The sequence below is a fragment of the Peromyscus leucopus genome, chromosome 2, assembly GCF_004664715.2.
Source record: "Peromyscus leucopus breed LL Stock chromosome 2, UCI_PerLeu_2.1, whole genome shotgun sequence".
Classification (NCBI taxonomy): Eukaryota; Metazoa; Chordata; class Mammalia; order Rodentia; family Cricetidae; genus Peromyscus; species Peromyscus leucopus.
Genome location: NC_051064.1, coordinates 31,097,563 through 31,121,488, shown reverse-complemented (window position 1 = coordinate 31,121,488; position 23,926 = coordinate 31,097,563). Strand labels below are relative to the sequence as shown.

Genomic DNA, 23,926 nt, shown 5'->3' with positions numbered 1-23,926 from the left:
AGTCTGGGTCCCAGATATGCCTTGTTGGAAGAAAATGGAACTTATTAGTTCCATCAAGACTCTTGACATCATCTCATTTGCAGGTAAGAAACTATCATATCGAACTACCTCAGGCTCCACCTACTAATGCTATCATGTCGGCACTACCTACAGTTGAATGGACATATTCAAACCACAGAACAGGGACTACAGTGCAGTCACACTACCCAAGCTCAGGACATACCAGGAGCCAAGGGTTTCATGTTTAAGCTTTTCTAGAGCTTATTTGGGTGTTATATTGCTAGAAGAATAAAGGTTTTACAGTTAAAATTCAACAGTATTGAAATAATCAAGTTCTTAGCATGGACAAGCTGGCTGATTCCAGTCCATGTCTGCAGGCAATGGGCTATTCCCCAGGCTTTGATCCTGTAGGAGTCACAGTCCCTACTACTCAGGGGATCTTACTGTCACATGCTCCATCCTCTGGTATTGATAGAAATTTGTTACTAATCACAAGTTCTACATTCCTGACTATATAAGTTCCCAACCAACCATTTTTTTATGTAATGAACTAAGATTGATATAGCCTTATCTAAAAAGACATATAAAATATGCTTCTATGTCATAACAAAATATTTGTAGTTTGGATTTTATACAAGGGTCATATCTGTGCCTTGGAGTCAGACAAAATTAGACTTAAATGATAAGGTAATAATCCCAACACAGGGGCCAATACTCACATGCCTGCCACTGTAATCATTTATACCAACTCTACATAGTGGGTTTCACTGCTACTCCACTATCTATACAGGAACTGAACCTGAATGCCTTGCTGCCTGCTTGGATCTGTGATGACAGCCACTGAGCTACTTAGTTTCCCCATTTTCTACCTATAAAACAAAGTGACTGTGAACAACTGGATTCCTATGGAGAAAGGCTGATCATAACATTTACCAGAGCATTACTGAAACAAAATATTTTATTGTTCATTTTGTGGGATGAAACTCAAGGTTTTGTACATCTAAGTAAGCACTATTGTACCACGGAGCTACACCCTCAGCCTGAACAAATATAGTAAATTAATAAGAGTTCTGAGAGCAACTTCTACCACATGGAAAACAATCAATAAAAACCAGCTGGAAATATATGCATTTAAGAAAACCAAAATATTTGATGATTACTGGACATGAACTTACTGTTGAGTATTCACTGAAACCATATGGGACTGAATACACAACAATGTGCTGTCAAAACTGGGGCAAGTCTGGCACATGGCACAGGACTGAAAAGATACTGTTGAGGAATCACTGGCAATTTCAGGTATAATAATGGCATTGCAGTTAAGAAAATGTCTTGTTCTTATGATACATACAATGAGAAAAATGATATGATGTGCTTTAAACTTCCCCAGAATTTAAGCAAAAGAAAGATAACAAATAAAAGTGAAATAAACATCAGTGGATAATAGATACATGAGTCTTTACTGTATAATGTATACCTGAAATTTTTCAAAGTAAAAAAATTAAAAGAGTAACAAAGAACATTGTATAAAGTTTTATATTTCTGAACCTTGAAAATCCCCTCAACAGAAATGTTGTAAGCAATAATTTTATGTGATCTTCATAACATTTTACATGGTCATAATTCCTGTATTCTGTGTGTCTACACACAGAATGTATGTATTCAGAAACTTCACTGTAGATCAAAGGAGCCATAGCAAATGGTGATAGACACCCATTTTCCTTTAAAGTAAGAACGAAATATGTCTACAGCTAATGTGAATGCATATTTATATTAAGATGACATTTCTTGTGTAACACACTGGTCCACAAAGAAACTATACCCCATCTCCTCTCTCTACCTCACTTTTCATATGTATTCTATATGCATAAATATTGGTTTCAAACTTAGAAATATACTTATATGATCTAAAATCCAGAATCATCAGAAATTGCCTGATACATCAATATTAAATTAATGTTTTTCCTAAAAATTGATTTCCTGCACTTGGGCCACATTCATGTTATTACCTGCTTTATTCTCATTACCTAATACTGGCTTCTAAGGATCTCTATAATTCAATAGGAATTACATAACCAATTAATAGCTACTGATGAATGGAGTGGGTACAACAGTAATGAGAGTGTTTTGGATACATTTAGACTGGGACATACTACTTAGATGGTGAAGCCTGGGCATGCTCACTATCAGGCCCACTCTCAAAACTCTGGTAATTTCTCCAAGTCTCATATAGAATAAGCAGTGAGAGAGGAGACAAGACCAGGAATGACAGTGCAAACCTATAGTCTCATTACTCAGAAGGCTGAGGCAGGAGAATCATGAGTTTAAGACTAACCTTGGCTACATAACAAGACCTTGTCTCAAAAAAAATTTTTTTAATCTTCTTCAATGAGAAATAAGACATGACTGTGTACTTTCTCCACTATTATTTGATGTAGTACCTGAAGCTTGAGCTATAGCAGTAAGAAAAAAAGATAAATAATGTGGTGGCTAATCTTAATTTCAACTTGACAGGATCTGGAATCAACTAAGAAACATGCTTCTTGATGGGTCTATGAGGACACTGTTGGACTTCTCAGCTCCTATGGTCATAAGGTATTCTAATAAAACCCCTATTGTAATATATACACAGTCTATCAATTTTGTTCCTCTAGGGAAGTCTGACTAAAACAAACAGAAAAGGAAGAATCTAAATTATCCCTATTTGCAGCCAATATGATCCTATACTTTAAAAAGCCTTTAAGACTCCATTAGAAAACTCTAAGATTTGATAAATTCAATAAAGTATCAGGATACAAAAGAAAGATTTAAAAAAATCAGTAGATTTTCTGTATGCCAAAAATCAACTTGCCAAGAAACTGGGTAAATCCCATTTATAATAGTTAAAAAAAAAACAAGTAAAGATAATCATGGAGGTGAGAGACATATATTATAAAAATATCAAAACACTGAAATATAAAATTTTAAGTTTTGTACAGAAAAGAAACAATAAACATTGACAAAACATCCTATACTATGAGAGAAAATATTTTCTAACTGTACATCTGACAGAGGATTAATATCTAGAATTTATAAAGAATGTAAGTAAATAACAAAAAATTGTCCACTGAATAGAAATAAATGACTTCATCAGATAGTTCTCAAGAAGCACAAATGACTAATGGATAAACAAAAGTTCAACATTCGTAACCACTGGGACATTGTAAGGTAAAACTGCATTGAGAGTCCATCTCATTTGGCCAGATAAGCTATCATTAAAAAAAATTTAAGTTTTGGTTTGGGTGGCCTAGGACATGCCCCAAACAATACAGGCCACTTTTGCCCTTGGTGGCCTCACAGAGTTTAAAGGTAAGCCCCTAATACTGAATACACCATAAACAGCAGCCATAGGACTCAAAAGATTCCAGCTGGATATGACCTGAAAGCTTCCACAGTATCAGAAGGTGCTACACAAGCTGCCAAGGTGGGGGGAAGAAATCAATAGTGCCAAGCAGCTATGATGCCCATGAACCACAACAATGACCAACATGGAACTTATAAAAGTTCAACAGAGGCATTCATGTCTTGGAGGTATCCAACAGCTGTCTAATTTGACTTAAGGCCTGCTTTAACAGAAGGTAAATCATGCTTGGTACTGGAAACCTAGCCAACTAACAGGACTTGTGAGATCATGGATCATAGAGAAGAACTTATTAATGCCACTTTCATAAACCAGAATAATTCCTAACTATATCCTAAGTATTTATCCTTATACCCATCGATGATTAGAGCTCTTACCCATCATCAAATGAACTTTTCTTTGCAGCAAAGAATAAATGCAGTCAAAATACAGAGATGAACTGATTATGGTGTGCCAAACCTCAAAGGATACATCTACAACACCACACTTGCACCTAAGGTTCAGAGAATATCACAGAAGAAGGGGTGGAAAAATTGCAAGAGCCAGAGGACCAGGAATGTCTGATATGAGATTGTGTCTCCTAGAAATGACAAGGAGGTTTCACCTATGATACCTCAACAATATGATTGCCTAAACAAGCAATGACAATGCTGACACAAATAAAAGTCTAACAGGTCCCCACCCATAGACAAGGAACTATATGCAACTAATGACTGCAGAGAGAGGGGCAATGGCCTTTATTAGAGTAAAGATACCCAACTGGTTATCCAATACCATGTGCGCATCCCTGAAATCACATACAAACAAATAACACTAAATAAACTAGGCAATATATATTTATATATTTGATTATATATACATGTGTGTATATACATATATATAAATGTATGTACACACACACACACACATACATACATACCAGGGAAAAGAGGCCATCAATTTGAGAGGGAGTGTAGTGGATGAGAGAGAAGAGAGGACACATGTGAAGGAGGAAAAAGGGAGGGGAAAATGTGGACGCCCACAACAGGTTCCGAGTGAGATATGAGCTTGCTTTACACAGCAGAGCTGCTTTAGGGGATGACTTGACCACATGCATGGTCACAAGGGGAAGGTCTGCACTTTGCTGTGCTAGAGGGAGGTCTTTTGCTCCACCCCTTGGCATTCCTTTAAAAGCCCTTGAGTAGAGACAGAAGGGGCTAGTGAGTTTTGACCCAGGCCCTCCTGAGGCGATCCTATGTTTCTAACTGTCTCTCTCCTCTATATTCCTATCCATATGGTGAAATTATTAAGGCCACTCCACGTAGTTAAAAGGGAGGTTTACTAGTGACGTAACTTACAAATGAAGGGATAGGTAGGTTGTGGGGTCTGGGGAAGGTGTGTCATAGTCCAGCGGTATTCTCTGGAGAACTCTGCTCGGTCAACCTCCACCATCCAGGGTCCAGGAACAGAGAGAGCACAGAGCATCCAGATCTCAGGTCTTCAGGGCCCTCTCTTGGCCCCACCTTGTAGGCATGACAGTTACCGAAGCCTCAATGGAGGTTGGAACTTCCAGATCAAAGCTGGAATGGCTACCCACTACATCTCCCCCTTTTGTCTAAATAAGAAGGTTCTAACTTAATACAAGACTATATACAAAGGAATGGTTATCAAATATTGTCCAGGAGTAATGAGGGATAATGACCTAGATAAGTTGGAACTACAATCAATACGAACAATATCAAGCAAGAAACACATACTAAAATCCAGAGAAGTCTAGAGAATAGGTAAATGGCATGTTAAAATATCATTCCAGAAGGTGTCCTATTGAAAAGAACATGAATCTAATACTTAATATGTTCTATCTAAGACTATATATATGTGTGTGTGTGTGTGTGTGTGTGTGTGTGTATATATATATATATATATATATATATATATATATATATATATATATATATATATATATATATATATACTAAGTTGTAACTATAACTGCTAGTCTTCAATCCCTTCAAAGACCTGAGAAGGAATATAATGGTACCTGAGAAATGGAAGATGTATGCAAGCAATTTTTGGGAATCTTGCAAGAGTAGACAGAGACAGCTGGCAGCCTGGACAGTCACCTAATGTTTCTCAGCATTGTTGGTGCATTCAAATTGGCTACAGGCCTAGAGTATCTGACAGACCATTTTTAGAAGCAGGGATTCTGAAAGACCATCTTACCCTGTCTTGGCAGAGTTCAGAAGTCATTTTCCTTGTGTCCCGCTTGTCCAGAAAGGACAGCATTCGTACTGTCAGCAGTCAAGGCAAGGGCAGTTCTTTGCCCAGTAGGCCATTTTGTGCCAAGAAGACAAACTTCCAAATGGAAATGTCTTAGAAGCCCAACATTCTCTCGGGATCAAATTGGTGCAGCCAGGAGCAATTGTGTCTCACATCAACAGAATTCTAAGCTATTTAAATGTCATACTCTCTAGGTCTATGAAGTGTTTGAAGATTATCTGTCCATCTGACCTATGTATCTGTAAATCTGGATAACCTAACTAATGTAACTATAGAGATGACAAGCATAGGTGACTATAAATCTATAAGTCTTATCTACCAAAATTACCTAAGGACTAAGGCTTCATGTAAACAAGGTAAACAATCTATAAGCAAATGTATGGTAAAGAACAATGACTTCAAAATTATGACAATACACAAGATATTATAACAGAGGTAGGAATATATAGTGTAATATGTAATATGACAATAATCTTAAATATATATCAGTATACAGAATATACTAAACAGAAGTAGAACATATATAAAGTATGACAGATATAAACTTACATTTCATCAATATACAAATATTTCAAATAAGAGTAGAAATATATGTACATTATAACAAATACAGTTCTGTATTTGTATCAATATACAAATTATCTTAAACAGGAATATAAAAATAGTTTACATTTGTATCAGCATATAAGAATCCATAACAGCAAATTACAGTGTAAATTATGTAAGGCTGCTATTTTACTAAATTTGTTTACTAGTCTATACAATAATCTACCATAATATCTTATCCCTATCCATTCTATTTCTTCTTTTTTCTTTTCTTTTCTTTTTTTTTTTTTTTTTGGAGACACTTTTTCTTTTCTTAAGGAGAATTCTGAGTTTAATATTTTCTTCCACCCCTAACCCTATCACCATCATCCATAACCCTGAGAAATATGAAACCTTAGGGAGAAGCGGCATCGTTTTCTTAGAATTGCTTCCTGCTGTTTTGGGGGTGATGGTATCTCTGTTGGGTATTGTGAGAAAGCTCAGATAGTTAAATCTCAGTTAGAATAACTGTAGATTCCGCAGCAAGTCTTAGAGTAGTAGGTAAGATTGTCTGAAATTCTGGCAAGAAGTGTAGTATGATGATGATTACCATGGCATCATTTTAGATTGGGTAGAATTGTTGTTGTTGGGGCCCCATCTTCCTTCTGGAGACTTCAGAGATTGTTACTAGAAAAACTTATTTTTTATCAAAATGGAAAGTTTGGATTTAAAGAGGACATAACATGCAAGAAAGGATTCTGAGAAATCAAGAGTAAGCATGGAGAGAATTAGAATCTTGAAGACAATGGTCCCTTTTGGTTTCCTTCTGTCCCACACTACAGGGCTCTTCTGATATGGGACTGAAGAATCTCTCAACCTTTTCTTTTAGTAATATGCTTGGGTTTAGAGTGGGAGTGAGCCAATTGTTTGATGGTCTGTATGTCAAATGTGTTGCTCTGATTGGTTAATAAATAAAACACTGATTGGCCGGTAGCCAGGCAGGAAGTATAGGCAAGACTAACAGAGAGGAGAATTGAGAGAACAGGAAGGTGGAGGGAGACATTTCCAGCCGCCGCCATGACAAGCAGCATGTGAAGATGCCAGTAAGCCACAAGCCATGTGGCAAGGTATAGATTTATAAAAATAGATTAATTTAAGATGTAAGAACTAGATAGCTAGAAGGCCAAGCCATTAGGCCAAACAGTTTAAATAATATAAGCGTCTGTGTGTTTATTTTATAAGTGGGCTGTCGGACTGTCGGGGCTTGGTGGAACCAGAGAGGAAACTCTCCAGCTACATATCCACATATTTCTTACTTCTCCTTTCTTAAGAGTACCCTGGGGAAAAAAGAGGGAGCTGGTCTCCCTCAGGGAAATTATTATTACTGTACATGGCTGGATGTGGTAAAAACTACAGCAGCCATAGAAATCAGTATGGTGATTTTGGAAATAAATACAGAATGAGATATGAGGGTAAAGTAACAGTGACAGTGTATGAAAAAGTCATAAGGAATCATACTATTAACTACCCACCTTAAAAACCTATAAAACATGTGTATGAATATACATAGATAGTTTACATGAAATTTTCTTATCTGGGTTGACAAAACTCACTCCAAAAGACAAAAGCCAGCTAATGAAAACCTCAGCACTAGGCATGAGAAGTTCTCTTCTGAGTTGTTGGTCAGAATTGTCCATTAGACTTCCAAAATATTACAGGCTAGTGTTATAGCCTCTGATTGCCCTGCAGACATGGAAAGTAAGTCCCTATTGAGGAAGACACCATGTAATTCCGACACAGGGCCCAAAAGCCCCTGAACTGGAACTCATCTGAAAGCCGCCTCTGTGAAGTCTAGCTTTCATGATACCAGAAGGCACCACGCAAACTTCCAAAGGAGGGAAGGAATCAATAGTCCTACTCAGCTATGATGCCTGTGAGCCATAACAATGACCCAGCATGGAACAATAACTCTAAGGATGAGGTACTGGCATGCATACATTGGCGGTAACCAATGGGTCATTAATTGGACTTAAGACCCACTCAACAAGAGGGAAACAACTAGAAACCTAGATAACTACCTATAGGGCTAGTGAAGTAGTGGATCTTAGAGAAGAACCTACAATCACCACCTTACTAAACCAGCATAATCCCTACCTACATTTAATGTTATATCCACTGGTAAGTTTAGTCGTCACTGCTCGTCAAGAAAATTTCTCTTTGAATCAGATGGAGACCACTATAGAAAACCACAGCCAATCAAAATGCAGAGTTGTAGGGCCCAGGCCCAGTAGACATCTACAAAACAACTCCTAAACCTAACTCAGGGAACTTGGCAGGAGAGGAGGTGGAAAGATTTGTTAAGAGCCAAAGGTCAGGGAGTTTACTGTGAGATTGTGTCTCCTAGTAAAGTCAGAAGCTACATCCATAAAGTCTTAACCCCAGGACTGTATAAATATGAGATGAACAATAATGATACCAGATAGACATGCAAATGTACAGGGGAAAGAGCATGAGGTCTCAACCCTACACAAAGAAGTACAGGCAACTAAGGGCTGCTGAAATAGCTATAGAAACAGTCTTCCCCAGGGAAGATTACACCAACTGGTTATCCAGTACCAAATGGTCACTCCTGAAAACATAAATACAAGTAACATTATTGTAGGTGGAGTTTTTCTGAGTTCACCTGGCTCCTGCAGACACTCAGACCCAAGTAAACACACAGAGACTTATATTACTTATAAAGTGTATGGCTGTGACAGGCTTGTAGCTATCTAGTTCTTATATCTTAAATTAACCCATTTATATCAATCTATAAGTTGCCATGTAGCTTGTAGCTTACCGGTACTTTTATATCTTGCTTCCTCCATATCTGGCTGGTGACTCCTGACTCAGCCTTCCTGTTCCCAGAATTCTCCCCTCTCTTTGTCCGACCTATACTTCCTACCTGGCTACTGGCCAATCAGCACTTTATTTATTAATCAATCAGAGCAACACATTTACAGTATACAGAGTGATATCCACAGCACATTATACAGACTGAGCAGGCTGCATTTTGGAATGTATCTGTACATAATATACACATATGCATTTGGTAATAATTACTGAAATCTGAGCCCATGAATTTGACAAAGAGCAAGAAGGGATATATAGGAATGTTTGGTGGCTGGAAAGCAAAGGGGCAAATTATGTAATTAAATTATAATCTAAAAAAAAGAAATTATTTTTAAAAATTAAAACTGGAACTACCATATGATCCAGTCATGCCAAAGGCCTGGATGTAAGTTAACATATCATAAAACTATCTGTACAACCATGTTCACAACACCACCATTCACAGCAGCCAAGACAGGGCCTAGATGCCCATTAAAAGATGAATCAATAAAGAAAATTTAGTATATATACTAATGGCCTTTTACTCAGCAATAAAAAATAAATTGATATCATTTACAGGAAATTATGTGTAAAGGTAGATTATAGTAAATAAAACAAGGCAGACTCAGAAGGCAAATTTACCCTCATTCATAGAATCTAAGTTTTTAAAATTCAACATTACCCTCCGGTATTCCATTTCCTTTCCCACTGAATCCTTTCTTCTTTGTACCTCATCCACCAGTAGTCACACCAATAGAAAACTGACACCTCCTATTAAATAGACTGTATCTATAGCACAATATAGGAAAAAATTTATTTGTACATATAAATACATAAAACTGTAAGGCAATGGTTATCTAATATGGTGGTTTGAATGAAAATGATTCTCATAGGATCAAGGGAGTGGCATTGTTTTTAAGGATCAGGTTATGTGGCCTTGTTGGACTAGGTGGGGCCTTCTGTGAGGAAGTGTGTCACTCTAAGTGGGCTTTGAGGTTTCAGATGCTTAAGCCAGGCACAATGTCTCACTCCCTCTTCCTGATGCCTACCAATCCAGGTGTAGAACTCTCACCTACTTCTCCAGCACCATGTTTACCTGTATGCCACCATGCTAATAACGGAGTAAACCTCTAAAATGTAAGCCAGTCCCAAGTAAATGTTTTCCTTTATAAGACTTGCTATGGTCTTGGTGTCTCTTCACAGCAATATAACATTGACTAAGATTCATACTTATGTAAGAAAGCATCATTAAATGGGCTGGGGCAATAACACAATTGGTAAAACATTTGCCATGCAAACATGAAGAACTAAGTTTAATCCCCAGCACCTACATTAAAAAGTGCTCAAGGCAGTGTGCATGATTCCAGCACTGAGAGGGGTTTGAGGCCAGGAGGATCCCTGGGGATATATATATGGTAGAGAATGATTGAGAAAGATTCCCAATGTAAAACTTGGCATCCATGTATATACACACACATATGCACAAACACATATGCACATATGAACCTGTATACCAAAATACACATAAAAATTAAAAAATGCCATAAAGTTCATTATTTTTACATTTACTGAAAGTAAAACTTAATTTCTTTTTAAGTAGAGAAGAGATAGGCTGCAAAAATGTCAATATTGGGTGTCTTATATTACACCAAATTCATTACTCTAAACCTTCTTAGTTACCTGAAGTAAAATTACCTCATTTCCATTATTTGCCAACTCAGAGGTACTCAGTGGAGTAGATGAAAGAAATGCAGCCCAAATAACTCACAGATGAGGAAGGGACAACCATCACACAATCCTGAAGCAGTTAGTTTCTGATCACATGAGGGCCATGACACCACCCCACAGTACTTATTTCAGTTATCATCTTACACTTCCTTTTGTGTTCCATGCAGCACTGTCTCAAGCCAGATTAAAACTCCTTGAAGGGAGAGATCTCAAATTTAACTCCTATTCTTTCAGACATCAAATATTCACCACTATTTAAGAAATACCTACAAAATTATCCATGTCTAATAGAGTGGCTGGCTTCTCCAGGTTACTTTAGTATATATCATTTACAATCTGCCCACTATGTCCTGTCCCCTTCCCCTACAGCAAAGATTTTTGGGTTTGTATCATAAGTGCACTGTGTTGTCTCATTACATTAATAATCTTCATACTGCTGGGCAGATTGCACTAAATCCTGGATCACAGTCAATTAATACTGAGCACTGAGTGTTACTTGTATGTGTTCTTGTTAATGATGTCTTCATTTTCCCATCTGAGACTAACCTCAGAGAATTTTTTTAAATCTCTGCCTTGAAAATAAAATGCTGTATTTGAAACACATTACAAGTATGAAAAAAATGTATTCAAAAGATCTCACTAAGATTGCTTTCTTCATGAAATTTAAAAGAATATTATAATAACTTACTAATTAAGTTTTGAGACTTTTTGGTGTGTATTGTTTTTATTTTTTAAAAGTTACTTCTTTGCTATATTTTTTGCTATGTTGTATCTACAGAAAACCCTCTTCAGAAAAACTTAGGATGTTTTCATTGGGCATTAGGATTCCATCTTAGTTAGGGTTTGAGGTTTGTTTGTTGTTTTTTTCTTTGAAAGCCCAAAACCTTCTGGCACACAAAACTGGCAGAAGAGCCTATCCATTTAAAGCCTTCTATCAGATTACCAGGACCGTGTGATGTCTCCCATAAAGCTGGATAACATTATGGCACAAAGCTCCTCATAAATAAATAGGGCTGGAGGCATGTTCGGAACGCAGAGGGCAGCCTCCTGCTCCATTTTCACTGAAAGGTGGCCCTGGCTTAGTGCAGATATGGTTTGCTGGCAGAAAAAAAGCAAGAAGCAAACATTTAAAACCACTCTCTGTTATCATCTTGTTCAGAGGGGGGGAACATTCAGATGTTCTGACATAAAGCATGAAGCTCAAGGAAACATTTTCAGCTGAATTTTGAAGGCATGTGATTTACTTTGCCTTGTTTCAAGGCATTTTCTTTCTTTTTTCCTATTTTGTATTTGAACAGATGAAGGGCTAACTTGCTTGGAACCAGGAGACAAAAACATGTTTGTTCAAAAGACATTAAGAAAAGGAAGAGCAGAGATGAAAGGAAAGAAAGGAGGACGGATTTTCACACCAAGTGAAAGCAATTGATGAGGATAGTCAACCCTAAACAGTGAGAAGCAGCAAGGAGAGCGCTGCTTTGGGGAGATTTATAAACAGGTTTTTAAAGAAATACAGGCAGATGCACTTATGAAAGGAAACTTACAGACTGTCAGACTCTTAAAATACAAAGTAGGGTTCAGTCTGGCAACATAGCTCTTGAAGGACACGTACCCTGGGGAGATCAACATCCTGTGATCATGCAGCTGGCTTTTAGGGAGGAGGCCCAGAAAAGGCAATCTGTCACCTTCCAGCATAGAGCACTTTCTAGTAAACCCTACCATGCTAAAGCCTGTGCTGCCCTTTTGCACTACCAAACCAGAAACGTTTAGGTTTCAAAACTGGAAAAGAAAAGGACATTCAAAGGAACACTTCCAATCCAGGGTCCAGACTGCAGGTCAGCTTCACTTTCAGAAAGATAAAGAGGCAGCTGCACTTCTAAGTGCACCCTTCAATATGGCATTTAAGGAAGAAAGAACATGTTCTATAATCCTGAACTGTCTTCCTTGTTTTCTCCTCAGGAAGAACACAGAAAAATACGTTTTATAAGTTACTCCTGAGCTCTGATAAATAGGAATCAAATTAAATGAAAAAGAAGATAGATGGTGGCCATCATCGCTATGATTTTTAACTTGTAAATACTATTTGAGGTCATCCTCAGAACACATCCCATACATTTAACCCTAAACAGGCCAAGGCTCTGAGCCACAGTCAGGAATCTGGAAACAGCAGATGGGAAAGCAGTTCTGTAAGCTGCACACCAGCAGAGTGGCAACTCTTTACTGTGGTCATTTTCTGTAGAATTCAAAACAAAAGAGAGGCTTGATTTTCTAAGCAAATCCCCAGATGTCTGCTGGACATTTCCTCCCTTATTTCTTCTGTGCAGCAGACAAATGTAAGTGAGATTGCTATCAGGGAGCTTTGTGACCTGGCTCCAGGCTCTCTCTCCAGCCTTATCTTATCTGCTTCCCCCATTCCACTCTCCACTGTGCCTGGCTTACCTCATTTACACACACACTCATACAAATACACAATGTCACACACATACATGCATTCAAGCACATACAAAATCTAGTCTAATCAGAATCTAGCAACTATCTTTCATAGCTACATTTAATTTCAAATCTTCATTGTATCCAAAATGGCATTCATCATCAGTTCTTTAACAGAATGCCCCAAACTTTGTACAGTTTCACTGTAATTTTTAAATTTGGTTGGCTGGGTTTTGGGAGCAGCATGTGGGGGAAGGGGTCCCACCATATAGTCTAGGCTGGCCTTGACATCACTACTCGGTCTAGGCTGCTGATCTCAAATGTGTAGTGATCCTCCTCCCTGGGCCTCCTGAGCACTAGAATTATAGGCAGGCAGCATCGTGCCAGTTTTCAATGGCTACTTTAAATAATGTTTTTCTTTGGTAGAGGCTTCTTAGGGGCTTCCCAGTGGCCAGGATAGACCAGCTCAGCTATCATCCAAGCCTACAGCCAGGCCTTGGGTTGGCCCAACCTAACATCTACCCTAACATCTAGGACCTGCTAAAACTAGTGAAGGGACTGGTACTATGGAAGGAAACCTTCAGGATCTCCATGACCCAGGACAGCCACAGGATATTGTTAGTTATTTGGCAGCGTTCTTACCTGCGAGGAAATGTCACGAAACATGACAGAATCCACTAACAAGAGTTATATTAAGATGAGAGAGAGAGAGAGAGAGAGAGAGAGAGAGAGAGAGAGAGAGAGAGAGATATGGATGTGCTCAGGCTTGCAGGAAAGACACATGAATAAAGATGGAGCCGGGAATATGGCATCGGCTTATAAAGGCTGGGCCGCGCCTGCGCACATAGGCCCATGTGGCTATTCCACAGATCACATGGTTGTGCTGTGAGCTTTACACAACCACGCAAAGCCATGGGGTCCTGGTCACCTGAGACGTTTTGACCCAGAAATGGCTAGGTGGAAGTGGCTAGGTCCGTCCGCCAGGCATGCGCAAACATGCCCAACCATGGGGGCATGTTGTGAATCCCTATCAGATATCCCAGGGGCGTTTCGGCAAGGATCCAATGATGATGGTGTTCCAGAAACCAGAGGCCTTGAACCAGACCAATGACTCATTGTAATGAACATTTGCTAATAAAGCTGATTGAATGAAATGTGTGACACACAGCTCCCAATGCCACCAGGACAAATGAAGAGGTACTGGAGAGGCTGGAAAGATAGAGAAGTGAAGAGGATTTTTTTTTTTTTTTTTTGGCTTTGTTTTGTGTTTGCTTGCTTGCTTGCTTGCTTGCAAGGTTTTGTTTTGATTTTTTTTTTTTTAATTTTCTTTCGTGGGGTGCTGCAGAGGTGAGAGGAGGATATGGGGAGACTGGGAAGTGAGCAGAATTGGGGTGTATGATGTGAAATTCCCAAGGAACAATAAAGTAATTATGTTTAAAAAACAAAAAACAAATAGATGACAGACAGATAAGATTGCAAGTTTCTACAGAAAAAAAAAATGGCTCAGCATTCTCTTTAGGGAATCAGAAATCTTGTCAACTATAGGGGACATTGAGGAAGCTGGTACTTTGGAAGGAAGATATCTTCAAATAATGTTAACAAGAAGAAACTCCTTCCACTTTCCACTGAAGATAGATAACAGAACTTTCTTCAGATTATAAATAGATGATGCCAATGTGTTTTGTAAACCACAAAATCTTACTGAAATAAAAATATTACTCTCTTTGAAAAAAAAAGTAGAAAGTTTAAATTATTTATTCAGTGTGGCTACATTGGGAGAAAGACAAAAAGATCTACAGAACACCCCAAACGATTTTATGGGTCCTAAAATGAGACCAATGTTTAAATAGAGGTCAAGGATAAAGACATTAAAGCAGTTCCCAGCAAGGTGTGGTCCTAACCACTACTGACTCAACCTTGTCTGGGCTGTATAGTCACATCTGACAAGTTATCAGAAATATGAAAGCTCTTCCAGCGATCCAAGTTTCCTCTCTAGCTGGTGCCTTTTCGTCCTCCCAGCATGAGATTCCCAGGGAAATTCCCATATCCTTGGGGTCCATTGTTTCCTTAGTTTGACAGTCTGATAGTATTGAGAGACACAGAATGTTGTCATTCCTGTCAGGCTGGTTATACTCTTCCTCTACATTCTGCTTTACTCGCTGTGTGCCTAGGTGCAAATTCAGTATGTGAGTCAGCACCACTAACTCCCTTTAAAATGGAAATCATGCATGAAACTCACCTTGGGTCTGAAACCAGAGCTAGTGAAAGAAACTCACCCAGGCCCTAAGACCAGAACCAGTAACAGAAACCTTTAGCCCTGAACCCAGAACCTAAGAAACACACCCTGTCCGTAGAGCCAAAGAAACACACTTTGACCCTGGAACCAGAGTCAGTGAAGGAAATATGCCCTGGCCCCAAAATTAGAGCCCCAAAATTAAAAAGCCCCTGTGAAAGAAACACAGTCTGGCTCTGAAACAAGAGCCAACTCTGACCCTGACCGATGAAACGAACTATTCCCTGAGCTCAAACTAACCAGTACCTGAGCAGAAAATTTTTCTCCCTGGAGAAACTCCAACCCTAAGAAGCCCTATATAAGCCCCTCCCTCTACCTGTTCAGTTGTTGGCTGTCCTCTCCCACCCTGACAGCCACTCTCCTGGACCCCTTCTTCCCAAGTAAATGTCTTTCTTAAAAGTTTTAGGTGAAGATCTTCTTTTGCCAGCACAGAACAGAAAAACCTTAGCTGAGATGTTCCCTTAGAGGGACAGACCAGGAAAAAAGTAACTTTTTCCATGAGCCAGAGGAGATTGCTACATTTCTGTACTGGTTTATCTTTTAGCAGAGTGAAGGAGAAGAAGTAACATCTTGGGCCAGAGAGAAGGAAAACCTGGGCTCTGCTGGGAAGCCCTGTGTGGAGCAGAGCTCAGCTTTAGGGCTTTCTCTCGGAGAGGAGCAGGATTACTACATCCTGCAAGGAGACCATCCCCCACCTACTCCAGCTTCAGGTATAGACACCTTTCCCTCCAGAGCTGTCTTATTGCAGCTCCAGGTATAGCTTGACTTCCTGACAAGTCAGGGTATCTTTCCCTCCAGAGCTGTCCTTTTGCAGCTCCAGGTACAGTCTGACTTCTGAACAAGTCAGGATGCCTTTCCCTCCAGAGGTGTAACACTCACAATGAGACAGATGACTTCAGATCTTAAGCGCTGTGAGCAACAGTAGACCATTAGCAAATGTAGTGAGTATAGTTAAAATATGAATGAAACCATCCACATTTACAGTGAGCTCATTCATTTTAAGAGAAAAATCAGGGCACTACTAGTAAAAATACCTTACATTGACTGCTATTTTCACATGAGTTGTTTTATTTAATCAATTCTATATACCACTGTGAAGGTTAGAATTAACTGTCAACTTGACAGACTCTAGAGTCACCTAGAAGACAGGCAACTAAAACACCTGTAAGATATTATCTGGTTTAGGTTTGCCTCTATTCATGCCTATAGAGGTTTGCTTTTGATTCCTTTAATTGGGGCTAACTGCCTGGGATCTGGACTGTAAGAAGAGAAAGGAAGGTGAGCAGGAGCATGTATTAAGCATGAACACAATGTGACTGACTGTTTAAAGAAACTGCTGCTTTGATTTCCCTACCATAATGGAATTTATCCTTAATCTGTGAGCCAGAATAAACCCTTTCTCCTTAGGGTGCTTTTGTAAGAGTATTTTATTGTGGAAGCAGGCAATCAGTACATGTAGAAGCTAGTAGACATCAGTAAGTTTTCCCACAAACTCTCATCAGAGTGGAGACAGGCAATGCTCTTTGGTTGTAAGATCTTTTAAAGCAACATACAATATGAAAAAGAGATCTGAGCTTGAACCTAGTGCTTGCTCTGCCATGTATCCTCCTGTCCCTCTAAATATTCTCATCTAACTTAACAGAGTACTCAAAAAGGGAGGGAGCTATTTTCTAATCCATGTATGCAAACCAAACCCAGCACAGGGTTTCTAGCCCCAACCCAAGAGAGGACTCCAGCAATAGCATCTAGAGGTTGGGCACTATTATGATCTTTGTGATAAGGAAGCATGGTCCTGCCCAGTGCCATGACAGTCTGAGCAGGTCAAGGAGACCCACACACAGACCTGGGGTGGTTCACTCTGGGCTCTGAGGAGAAAACACAGGCCCACCCAGTACCTAGTGGTGCCAAGCAAATGAATACTATTATGGAGAGCAAATGTATGGGATGGTATATGAGACAGAATGGTGCAAGTCCTGTGGACAGAGGCATATCTGAAGAGATAAAAGAGGTGAGGAGTGGGCTAAGGCGAGTGGCTTGATTGCTTTCCAGGGCCATGTTGATGTCTGGGTCTGGGCAGCTGCCAGGGCCTATGTCTGGGTTCATGGCTCTGATACAGTATTTGTTATCAGTGGCTCCTGATACCTCCAAAGGCCAAGAGGATACGGCTGTACAGAGTTGGCCCTACACCTCACTGGCTGCAACACTAGGGAGAATTGGTCCTGTCCATCCCTGGCTGAAGCACTAAGGAGAGAAGTTCCTACACCTCACCTCGGCAGCACAATAGAGTGCCCCTGTTCACAGGGGCGTAGGTGAGCTGGCCTTGAGGGCATGAGAATGGGAGACCAGGTCCTGTCCCTCTCATATACCATGATGCCCTCCTTCCCTTGCCCCTCACCACCTGTAGCAGGTGGGGAACCTGACCCAACCACTCACCAGCTACAGAGCTCTGGAGAACAGGCCTGTTCCTCGCCTGGGCAGCACAGTATAGTTGACCCTGTAGACAGGGGCATGGGTAAGCCAGCCCTGAGGGCATAAGAGGAGCATAGTTGGTACCACCTCCCTCGTCTGTCTTGTGGTGATGATGCCCTTTCCCCTCGGCCCTACTGACTTGCGCTGGTGAGGGAGCTGACCCTCCCCTTTACCACCTGCATCAGTCAGGAACGTGGGTCTCCACACCTCACCTGGGAAGCACAGCAGAGCTTACCCTATTTACAGGGGTACAGTGAACTGGCCTCAAGAAAGTGAGCGTGGAAGATCTGGCCCCTCCCCTCTTCTGCCACATGGTGGCTTGGGGTGTGGGGAGATGCTTTCCCCTGCCTTACCACGTGACCCTGAGGTCACAAGAGTGGGAGAGTGGCTGCTGTATCTCCCCTGGGCAACAAAAGTAGAGCTGGCTCTGATGGCCCAGGTGTGGGAGAGCTGGCCCTGAGGACATTTTTAAAAGCAGGGGAACTGGCCCCTCTCATTGCTCATTGCTGCAAGGGGTAAACTAGCACAGGCAATGCTGGAGAGTTCACCCTCGTGGTGAAGACCCGGAGAGCAAGCAGGCTGACCAACCCTGAAAATACCTAGGTTCAGAACCAGGGTTATGAATTGACCCACCTCAACATCCACCCCATCTCTGATCTGCAGGAGCACATGAAGAGACCAGTCTTGCAGATCCAAAGCTGTAGGATCTCAGGGCAACATCAGAACATCCAAGAGGATCCCAGCACCGACAGTGTAGCAGAAACCAGAGGCCTTGAACCAGACCAATGACTCTTAAAAATGAGCACTTGCAAGTAAAGATATGTAGACAAAAGTACTTACTTCCTGACTCACTGTGTCACACTGCAGCTTCCATAACAAGATTCCCCCCCCCCTTTTTTTTTCTTTTTCTTTTTTTCTCTTAAATTTTATTTTATTTTAGAGGAGGGGTTGCAAGGGCAGAGGGTGGATACGAAGGGACGGGGAGATGAATGCAACCAAGATGCATGATGTGAAAGACACAAAGAATAAATAAAAAGAAAGTTAAAAAACATAACAAAATGTCAAAATGTTATCATTTTCTGTGATGTAGCATAAATAAATTTACCTTCATATTTTTCTTACTTTCTAAGTGACGCTATACCATTTTCCTAATCAGAAAAATACAATATTCTTTTAGAAATGAAAGTAATAGAGAACAATTAAGAAGGGAGAGAAATTGTGGTGATTTATTGAAAAACTAATGCTAAAATGAGATAATTTTATAAAACAATGGTTCACTCAGTGTTTTATGCAACTCAATCCATCTCCTCTTAAACTTTATGATTATATGGCATTCATTTATTGTTTTATTTTTGAGATTTAAACACATTATCTCCCCTTTCCTTTCCTGCTCTAAACTGTTCTATATGCCCCTTCTTGTTCTTTTTCAGATCCATAGCCTCTTTTGTCAGTGATTGTCACTACATGCATATATATTTGTATATACAGATATATTCCTAAATATAACCTTCTCAGTCTGTATAATGTTACTTATATGTATGTTTTCAGGGATGACCATTTGGAGGTAGATAATCAATTAGTGTGTTCTTCCCAAGAGAACACTATTTCTCCTACTCTTGGCATTCTTCAGCTGCCTCATCTATCCAACTAGTAGAACTAAAGTCACCCAACTAGTTCTTTGTATAGAGCTGAGGCCTCTGAGGCTCTCTCTGTTTACTTTGACATGACTATTGCTATTGTCCTCATTGTTCAGCTCATATTTAGGCAGTCACATGGGTGAGATTTTATGAGCTTTTGACATTACTAGGATACACAATCTTACAGCAAACTCCTTTATTTCTGACTTTTACAACCTTTCTACCCCATCTTCTGCAAAGTTCCCTGAGCCTTAAGTACAAGAGTATTTGCAGATGTATCCATTGGGACTGGGCCTTACAAACTCTGCATTTTGATTGGTTATAGTTTTCCGTAATGATCTCCAACTGTTTCAAAGATAAGTTTTCTTGATAAGGGGTGAGGATTACCTGTGTATATATTTAGAATGTAGTTAGGGATTATCTTGTTATAGTAAGGTGGTCATTTGCATTTTCAAATTAGAGAAATATTTTATTAAGCTGAAAATACCAGGGCCTGAAATCATTCCCCTTATGGAATTTTTGTTAGGACTATATCAAACAGGCCAGTTGAAGAAACCACTCTACAAAACTGAACAATTAAAAAATCCAGAACCACCCACATCTCCAAATGGCAATATGTTCTTTTACTATCTCATTTTTCCATTCCTTAAAGCCACACCCACAAAATAACAAACTGAGAGGCAAGTGTTTTAGTCACTCAAGTAGCAAAACTAAAGTCACTAAACTAGTTTAGTACTTGCTAAACAAAAACCTGTAGACACTTTTGTTGTGGAATATTAGTTTAAGATGTGTTACATTAATTTATGCTGTGGAATATTTGTTTAGTGATGCAAAGATGTGTTGTATTCTCTTATATTGCATTTGTTTAACTCTGTAATTGTGCTACTTTGCCTGCCTAGAACATCTGATTGATCTAATAAAGAGCTGAATGGCTAATAGCTGGGCAGGAGAGAGAAATAGGTGGGGCTGATGGGCAGTGAGAAAAAATAGGAGGAGAAATCTAGGGCAGAGTGAGGAATGAGAAAAGGAAGAGGAGAGAAGGACGCCAGGGGCCAGCACCCAGCCACACAGACAGCCATGGAGTAAGAAGGAAGGGAAGATATACAGAATAAAGAAAGATGAAAAGCCCAAAGACAAAATGTAATTAAAGAGAAATGGGATAATTTAGTTAGAAAAGCTGCTTAGAAACAGGTCAACCTAAGGCTGGGCATTCATAAATAAGAATAAATCTCTGTATTTATTTGGGAGCTGGATGGCAAGCCCTCAAAGAGTTTAGAAATAAAAATATGTACTGTAAACTTGAAAATGTTGTGAAAAACTGCCAGACACCACCATTCTATGACCATTCTATGAGTGATTTTTACTAGGTTTACAAATGAATTCTTCTTTTTCCTTTATTTCTCCTTCCCATTTTATTATATTTTTCTTTTTGTATTTTTCTCTTCTGTTTATAAACTAAGAGTATTTAGACTTTTAAAACTGAACAAACTGCAGATAGGGTAAAAGGTTTTACACTTCTTGGTCAAGTTATTTTTAGCATTTTTTCACGATTCTTCTTGTTTTTGAAAATTCAGATGATGTATGTCATCCATGGAAACTTGGCTTAGGTAGAAGGATTTTGCAATGGCAGCTTGTCGGTTTTATCAATGAGTTTGCTTTGTCCAAGCAAAACCCTAGCATTTGGGCCAAACTAGACTCAAAGTTACCATCTTTAATACCTCAAAAGATTCCCCGTCACACTTTGTCCCCTTCTGTGATTGCTGTCCTGTGTTTCCAGTCTGTGCTTATATGGAGAAGATGGCTTCTTTAAAATAGGTAAATTCCATTCTTGTCATTCTCATTATGCCACCACTTTTAAGGATACACAGAATGCTATGTTTTCTTGTGCTCATGTCACATAAAACCTAAGAAGCATCAGAGTGCTTTCCAGGACACAGGAAAATCATCACCCTGACATTCTGCCAGCAGTGTCAGCAGAGATACTTCCACAGTTTAATATATTCCACATCCACATGATTTTTTCTTTTTGGTCTTTTTTTTTTTTCATTCTTATTTTTAAATTTTTGTTAATTTCGACCAGGCTGGGCTAAAAGTCGTGGTTTTCTTGTCTCAGCCTCTCCATTACTGGGATTACTGGCCCATCCATAATATTTTTAAAAAGAAAAAAATTATTGAGCCACATGTCCTCACTCAATAACTGAAAATAAGAAAAAAATATTAGGTTGTTAGAACAAGTACCTTTAAATGCTTTAAGTGAAAGCAACATGATCAATGACCAAAAATAATTTGCTGTTTTTAACTAGTTTGACACACACTGACCCTCTCCTGTGCCTGACACAGGAGGAACTATGACAGTAAAAAGGTAAACAGAGTATTTGCCTTGTAGAAGGGTACATTCCTATGAGGGAGACAGATGAACCAATTCAAATAAAATTGTTATAGATACAGTGCATTTTGCTGCAATACACATTCTGCAAACCTGGTTCTATTCTAACATGATTGGAACACTAGAGAGAACTTGAGCATCTGGGGCATAAGGCAAATTTGTTTTGTTTATGTGCAATACTGTGTGAGCAATGCTGGGAACACTGTGAAGTTTCCCCAGCTCTGCCTGGCCAAACAGAAACACAAACGTGTACCCATGCCCATCTGGAAGTCTGTCTCATTCCCAGTTCCCATGTATCACAAGACTTACCCACCATGGATGATACAGACTCTTGCCATATAACTTCAGAGGTCTTCTTCCACCTGTGACAGGAGAGCACTCGCCCCAACCTCCCTGCGAATTCCAAACGTTTTCAAGGTAAGGTGCCATGTCTGTCACAGCTCAGTTCCTATCTTAAACATGCACCACATGTAAAAGCACACTAGCATTTTACAAGGTTTCTGTTTCTTTTAATGTTATTGATGAAACCTGTAATGTCCATAGGATACTGCTGCATAGTGCATTATAGCTTAACTGACTGTTGTCATGAGTATCACAGAAGAGAAATGTTAGAATACAAGAGAAAAAAACCACACGTGAGAATGCCTCTCTCAAAAGGTGACTCTTCTGAGAACCTAAGGGAGATGAAGTTAGACTAGGGGAACAGAAGAAAGCTCAGGAAAGGGACCATACTGAGGTCCCCAGAAGCATCCGGCTGGTGAACCAGGAGAAAGAATGATCAAAGTCTCAAAGTCAGTGCAGTTCAGCATTTAAACACTTGGTCTCCAATTGTTGATACTGTTTGGAGAAGCTTCGAAGGTATGGCCTTCCTAGACAAGCGCACCACTGGGGTAGGCTTTAAGAGTCTAAAGACTCTTACTACTTCAAGTCCACTTACTCTGCTTCCTGTCTGTGGTTTGAGATGTGGGCTCTCAGCCCTCAGCTGCTCCAAGGACCACACCTGCCTGTTGCCACACTTCCCCCTGTGATGGTGATGGACTCTTTTGAACTGTAAGCCCAAACAAACCCTTCCTCTATAAATTGCCTTGGTATGGTGTTTTATCACAGCAATAGAAAAGTAATTAATATAATGAACAAAGAGAGAAGAAGAGGAAACTGGGTGAGTGGAGGCTGGGGCAGGGCATGGTCATGCCCGCTGCACTGTGAGAGTGGAGCAGCCGCTGGGTCCGCCATGCGCCCGCAGCGCTGACATGGGCGCCAGCGGCTCCAAATCTCGGGGCCTCTGGCCCTTTGCCTCCACCACGGGGGGCGGCAGCCCCGAAGCGGCAGGCACTGAGCAGTCTTTGGTGCGGTCTCGAACCCGAGCGGTGCCCCCCTTCGTATTCACGCGCCGCGGCTCCATGTTCTATGATGAAGATGGGGATCTGGCTCACGAGTTCTATGAGGAGACAATCATCACCAAGAATGGGCAGAAGAGAGCCAAGCTAAGGCGGGTCCATAACAATCTGATTCCTCAGGGCATCGTGAAGCTGGATCTCCACCACCCCCACCCCCCCCCGAATCCATGTGGATTTCCCTGTGATCCTCTATGAAATGTGAGCCTGTGGCATGGCAGACACAAGCACCCACTACCCCAGCAAGAAACTCCCAGACTCAAAGTGTAGCTTCCATTCTGGAGTCCAGGCTGGTGCCACAACCCTGAATAAACTAAACTCCGTTGGCCCAGAACCTTCAGTTGTAAAAGGGGCAGTCCCTCAGTGTTAACTGGTGTTGGTTTATGTCTGAACAATAAGTGGCTGGTGGTTGGTGAGGGCTAATAGCAGAATTGCCGGCCCATTTCCCAGTCACCTGTGCAAGAAGCATGGCGGAGCATATGCTGGTCAGGAATGCCTGGTTCCTCATTCCTTGCTTGACCTGCTTTCTTCCAAGCT

The 23,926-nt window shown here is 40.1% G+C and overlaps 2 protein-coding genes across 2 annotated transcripts in view; one reads left to right on the top strand and one right to left on the bottom strand.

Annotated features, from left to right (window-relative positions):
- Nucleotides 1-22,375, bottom strand: part of St18 (ST18 C2H2C-type zinc finger transcription factor) — a 312,791-nt gene extending 290,416 nt beyond the window's left edge. The window contains exon 1 of the mRNA XM_037202458.1: nt 22,305-22,375. The gene's annotated coding sequence lies outside the window, so the exon portion shown is untranslated. The remainder of the gene's footprint in view (nt 1-22,304) is intronic.
- Nucleotides 22,376-23,143: 768 nt separating this feature from the next.
- LOC114684048 (tumor suppressor candidate 2-like) lies at nt 23,144-23,723 on the top strand. The gene has a single exon (XM_037202463.1). It carries the CDS (start codon nt 23,246-23,248, stop codon nt 23,585-23,587), a length of 342 nt encoding a protein of 113 aa, XP_037058358.1. The 5' UTR covers nt 23,144-23,245; the 3' UTR covers nt 23,588-23,723.
- Nucleotides 23,724-23,926: the final 203 nt, after the last annotated feature.